Here is a 5697-nt window from a genome sequence, read left to right on the forward strand (position 1 = left end):
TGATCTACTCATTACACGTTTATCAACTTTAAAACAAAGCACAAAACATTAATTACTTTATATTCTATTACTGCATTATGCTCGAGATTTTATTTTATTATCTAATAATTACAATATTTACAAATTTCAAAACAAAACACAAAAGTCAACACATTCTTTTACATTTCAGATCGAACAAAAATATTATTAAGAAAGATTTGATCAATTTTTTAATTATATAATATTTTTAGGAAAATGTTAAATTTGCTTAAGAAAAACTTACAAAAAAACTTATTTCTCTACGTATTAATTATTGATATGCTAAAAATCATGAAGTTTGAAATTCAACTTGTAAGTAAAAGTGCAAGTAAAATTGTAAATATATGTAGCACTATTTCTATTTTTATTTAACTTTTTCTCTCTCATTTCCTAAAACTCAATAAAACAACTTAATTAAAACCATTTCATTATTATTCACAAACCATTTTACTAATATACATATAATTGTAAAATATTCTAAATGTCCAAACCAGTAATAAGTATAAATCAAGACGCTTAAATGTATTATGAAATAAACAGTAACATCTGATTAGAAAGCAACAACTCGGTTCTTTGTACAGAAAATGGAATGTATCCGTGAACCTATGGCCAGACCAAAACATAGACGAGAACATAGATCAGGGCGAGGGAGATTGGGTAAAGTAGGAAAGCTACAAGAGCTGTCCAGAGAGGGAAATGGGTGCGGAAGCTGGCGAAGCAACCCACCACAACGCAGACAATAATAATAACCAGCACTTCAGATGAGAAATCCCATGTCAATCCCCTAAAGTTAACAAGGGCTAAGAACACTGAGATGCAGAGAACATTATTCATTGTTATTGTCCCATATAGCTGCATGCACCAACAAATATATGAATTATAATCAATCACTCCAAATCAATCTATTATGAATGACATTGACCTCCATATTTTGGCTGATTGTTTTCACTTAGCTAAGACACCAAAAACAGTACTATTGGTATATATATCTTGAAACTTCTATAATTTATTCGGCATTCCATCCTATAGAACAAGCATTAAACATTGATATGAAGAGTGAGGGATGAGAAACGAACCGAGGAAAATGTTAAGGAGGCAATTTCACGTTTGCGACGCCTAGCAGATATAACCGCTGACACGGCTTCGCTAGAGTTGGTAGCCAAAGGCAGCGCGATGAAGGAGACGAAGAAAGAAGGAATACCGGTGGCATCAGCAAAGTTATCAATAGCATCTACCAAGGGGTCAGCAAATGCGATAGCAATGAGAGTTCCCAGCAGCAACAATAGCACTGCTTTGATAGATGTCCACCTGGAACCCCCAGCATCCTTAAATTCTTCATCGCTTTCATCACCCACATCCAACAAATCATGCTCTCTATATGTGTCCTATAGTAAATGAATTTCCAAGAGGTCAAGCATCTTGTTTGATATGAAAGTCAGATCGAACACAATACAGCTCAACTTAATTACCTGGTGAATGGCATCTAAAAACCCAAGCGTGTGAGAACCATGACCACTAGAGGCAATCCGTATAGGCATTAATGCCCTCTTCAGCCATTTAGAAATGAATTTGACAAACTCTGTCTCGTCAATCTGACCATCTTGGTATGTATCAAAATCTCTCATTAATTTATCTAGAGCATTATCCTCTTTCAGGTCAATCTCTTCAAATCGAATTCCAACAAGCAATGCTCTCAATTCACCATATGAAATGTTTCCATCTCCATTTGTGTCTACTACAGAAAACAACCTGTCATGATATTGAACAAAATTCAGGAAATACCAAAAAAAGCTTTGTAATGGGAAAAAACTGTTACATAGTTTAACAAAATCAAGATTTATAAAAAAAAAAAATAACAATAAAATATTAAAAAAAAAAAAACTAACTTTTTAATGCCTTCCTCATTAGGTTCACCATTATCGCTTAGCAGCCTCCCCACTGCTCGATCTTTTAGATGCCTTAGAAGTCCTAATATAACACGCTTGTGCTTCACATAAGATATTTTCTGTCTCTGGATCCAAGGTTGAAGGACCTGCAAAAGGTTTTCCATGTTATCCATCCAACAACCAATGCTCTCAATTCACTATATGCAAAAGAACCTGCGAGTTTGAGATTATGGTTAATGGAATGTTCGATCCTCACCTTCAAATTCCCTTGGCAACGGTGAACAGGGAAAAAAACAGAAAACCTTAGGGCCCAATGTGCACTGACCCAAGTCTCTAAAGAGGAGCTAAGGAATCAAAGCTGCTGATTTTAATTAATACATGGTTGAAGTCCGGTTTGGGAATGGCAAGAGTTTTAGAAGAGAAATTGAAGCTTGACATGAACGCCAAACTATTGAGCTACTTTTTTGGTTCGACAAAGACTTGAAACATTGATAAACTAAACTTGTATACTTAATACACATAACTTGTCAAATGCTTGGTGATGACTTAATTTTAGATGCCAAGGTTTTGCACTTGGCACACCCGCTTCAGAATAAGAGAGGAATCCGATGTAAATGCCATATATTTGGTTTGACCCTATTCCATATAAAATCTGATTGAGATTTTGACCTCACATTAGGCAAGTGGTGAAATTTAATTTCCTGCCAAGTAATTTTGAAGAAAGAGTCCCGAAGCACTCCTCAAACTTTAAGAATCTGATCATGGACCAATTTTGGTTGTTTATCAGGTCCATAAGATAAACTGGAGCCCAAAAGCAGGTCTTTCATTCTAACCAGCTAGAGTACTGGTTTAATAATGCTGCCTAAAACCCTCAGTAGAACAAATTTCCAGAGTTTCCACAGCAGACAAAAAGGACCATTCAATATGATCTACGTACAGGAGAACGGAAAATTTAGATAAGAATGGCAAATGAAACTGTACAGAAAATATAATTATGGCATATATAGATATCACACTTACTTGATAAAGACAATAGGAAATCAATAGTAGGAGAGAGACAATAATGGCAATCAAGACTGCCAAGTGCCTCCCCGACGTTGAACTGAGAACTTGTGGTATTTGAACGATTAAAAATGGGATGACAGAAATCAGCATAATTCTTGCAGTATAGTTAGTCCAGATATCAGTACTAACACCCGATTCTGCAACCATGGAGATTTTGTTGGGTCATGAATCCATCTAACATGTTTAATCCTTCAGTTAAAATGCAGTTCCCTCTACACTAGGAAACATAAACAAACGATTCATATGTCTAGAATAAAAACTTAAACATCCATTCATAACTCTCACAAGTTTACACTGCAATACAGTTCGGTGGATGGCATAAATATTTACGCATGTCTACTACATATCGATGGGTCCGGGTAATCAAAAAGAGAAATGCGTTATTTATAAATCAAAAATAAAATTACAAAATGACGTGATTTTATGTGATATATTATATTATAAAATTACTTTTATTATAAAAGAGATCTAATATATTATATAAAGTCAAGTCAGTTCGTAAGTTCGTAAATTTAGTTTTATCAAATTTTTTTGTTGTTGTAACGTACAGTACTTCTAGAAAAATACAGAAGGACATACATACCAGTTAAGTCAAACCCTTTTGTATCTTGTAAATCTATTGCAACTCTATCAACGATGTCGCACTTGCCAACAATGACGCATGTTCCCCATATTATCGTAAGAAATGTAATAGTTGAACCAGCTAGCAAGCCCATACCAACAGAAAGTTGACTTTGAGCAGTTTCTGTGCTTCCTGATAGACCGGATACTATACAAGGCAAGAGATTATAAGAAGCATTAGAAAATCAATGAAAAAGCATGGGGAATTTTCAATGGCTCTGACAGATAAAATGCAGTAAGAAAGAGGTAGCTAATAGAATCAAATTTGTAAAGATAAATCTTCGATTGAGAAACAAGCAGATTCAAAATATTTACACAAAACGAAAACATAAGAACATGACTAATCAGTAACTGGTCAGACCTTTTGAGCAGAATGAACCAAACGAGAGCGTATATGACATCTAAGCAAACTAAAATTAGCAATTTTTTGAAGAAGTTTGAGGTTTAACTCACAGTACCCTAAGTGAGCTATGATAAAAAACAATGATAAGTAATGTATTGGTTAAATTAATATAATCATTTCTTTTTTTCTTTTTTCTTTTTTCTTTTTTTTGAATTTTTCAAGGATAAAAAACAATCAGGCCGCGGAAAGCTTCAAGAGTTCTAGTTAACGCTACCAAAATTCAGTACCAACTTCCAAGTTCTTTCAAATTATCCAAGAAGTTCCATTTTAAGCGTGTTTGAAGCCTTTTTAATGAAAGTTATATGAAACCCAATAGTGGCTGAGAAAATCTAAAAGATTGGAAAAAGGAAAGAAAGAAAGAAATTCGATCGACATGTTAACATTAACTTCCATGTTTTAAAATTTTTTTCCGTCTTGCAACAGACCATTAACAGACCAAAGAAAACAAAAGAAAAAAATAGATCAAAATTACAATTTTTTGACAAAATAAATAGAGAAAAATTGGAAAGTGAATGGAAGTGTGCACCGAGAGTAAGCATGGCATCCGGAAGCGCGCTGAGGATTGGAAGTAACAAACCGCCGACAATACCAGGGCCAAGAATCTTTAACAAGTGCTCGCTGCCATAGGACAAACAGATGGCGGAGAGGAACATGAGGAAGTCATAGACGAGGATGAGGAAGATATTTCCGAGGATGGTGGTGGTGCAGGGCAAGAAGCCGTAGGTCTGCTCGCAAGGGGACTCGTCAGAGAAGGAAGAGGACCGGTTGAGAGCGAGGTAGGGCTGGCCACGGAGCTGCTGGACCCCATCGGAGACTAGATCAGAGGATAAAGAGAAGTACCGCGTGCTGTGGGTGATGAAGCGGCCATAGGAGGGATCGCATAAGATCAGGAAGAAGAAGAGGAGGAAGGAGAGGGTTAGATGCTTGGACATTGCCTTAGCCTAAGAAGAAGGTTTTTAGGCCGGAGGTGGGGATTTTGGGGGAGTGTTGATCAGTTACACAACTCAGAGTGAGCTTCTGGTATTGTTTTGTGCGGCCATGATCATCACTGCATATATACATATGACATACTTGCACATAGAATGTGGTGAGAGGGAGAAGAGGGTCGAAGACCTTACTAGTACGTTGACTTTGGCTTACGTTCACGTAAAAAATCACCCGATAATATTTTTGAAAATTGAATGATAAGATTTTTTTAATTAAAAAATCTATAAAATCTAAATCAAATGTCATATTGATCATAGCAAGCTCGTCCCTTTTTAATTTGTCCAAGAGATTATTTTCAAATGTGAAATTTAACCTTATATATATAATTAAAAGCCCGCATTAATTACATTAATATTTGCTAGCACGTGCAAATTTGCAATTGACTGTGACTTAAGATTACGTACTAATTAATAAAATAGAAAATACTAAGACCACAGCTGGTGGCTCCCGTTAGGAGTTACTGTTGCTTAACTTTTTTTATTTTTTAATAATTAAAAAAAATTATTTAATATTATTATAAATTATTTATATTTTTTAAAAATATTTAAAAATATTAAAAACTGATTAAAAAAAACAAACAATTTTTTTTTTTTTTTTTACTTAACGGTAGCTCCCCGTGGTGCTGGAGCACCGTCCTAATAAGATTAACATCATAAAATTTCCACGTCCTTTCGATCACGTCGATCAACTTCAATGTACAAACACAATTTTTCCTAA

At 34.9% G+C, this 5697-nt stretch overlaps 1 protein-coding gene across 1 annotated transcript; it reads right to left on the minus strand.

Annotated features, from left to right (window-relative positions):
* Positions 1-491: 491 nt before the first annotated feature.
* On the minus strand, positions 492-5097 carry LOC122281819 (sodium/calcium exchanger NCL-like). The gene is made up of 7 exons (XM_043093622.1): positions 4520-5097; positions 3553-3738; positions 2925-3106; positions 1905-2050; positions 1488-1767; positions 1095-1403; positions 492-870 (listed from the first exon to the last, which is right to left on the minus strand). Exons 1-7 carry the CDS (start codon positions 4923-4925, stop codon positions 622-624), a joined length of 1758 nt encoding a protein of 585 aa, XP_042949556.1. The 5' UTR covers positions 4926-5097; the 3' UTR covers positions 492-621.
* Between the last annotated feature and the right edge of the window lie 600 nt (positions 5098-5697).

The sequence above is a fragment of the Carya illinoinensis genome, chromosome 11 (assembly GCF_018687715.1).
Source record: "Carya illinoinensis cultivar Pawnee chromosome 11, C.illinoinensisPawnee_v1, whole genome shotgun sequence".
NCBI classification, from domain to species: domain Eukaryota; kingdom Viridiplantae; phylum Streptophyta; class Magnoliopsida; order Fagales; family Juglandaceae; genus Carya; species Carya illinoinensis.

Bases quoted from the DNA above. Each gene is read 5' to 3' on its own strand.
- LOC122281819 (XM_043093622.1), bottom strand. From the start codon at position 4,925: ATGTCCAAGCATCTAACCCTCTCCTTCCTCCTCTTCTTCTTCCTGATC. The intron at 3,107-3,552 runs GTATGTATGTCC...CCATGGTTGCAG, and splicing joins AAAAGGGTTTGACTTAACTG to AATCGGGTGTTAGTACTGAT. The intron at 2,051-2,924 runs GTAAGTGTGATA...AACCTTTTGCAG, and splicing joins TTTCCTATTGTCTTTATCAA to GTCCTTCAACCTTGGATCCA.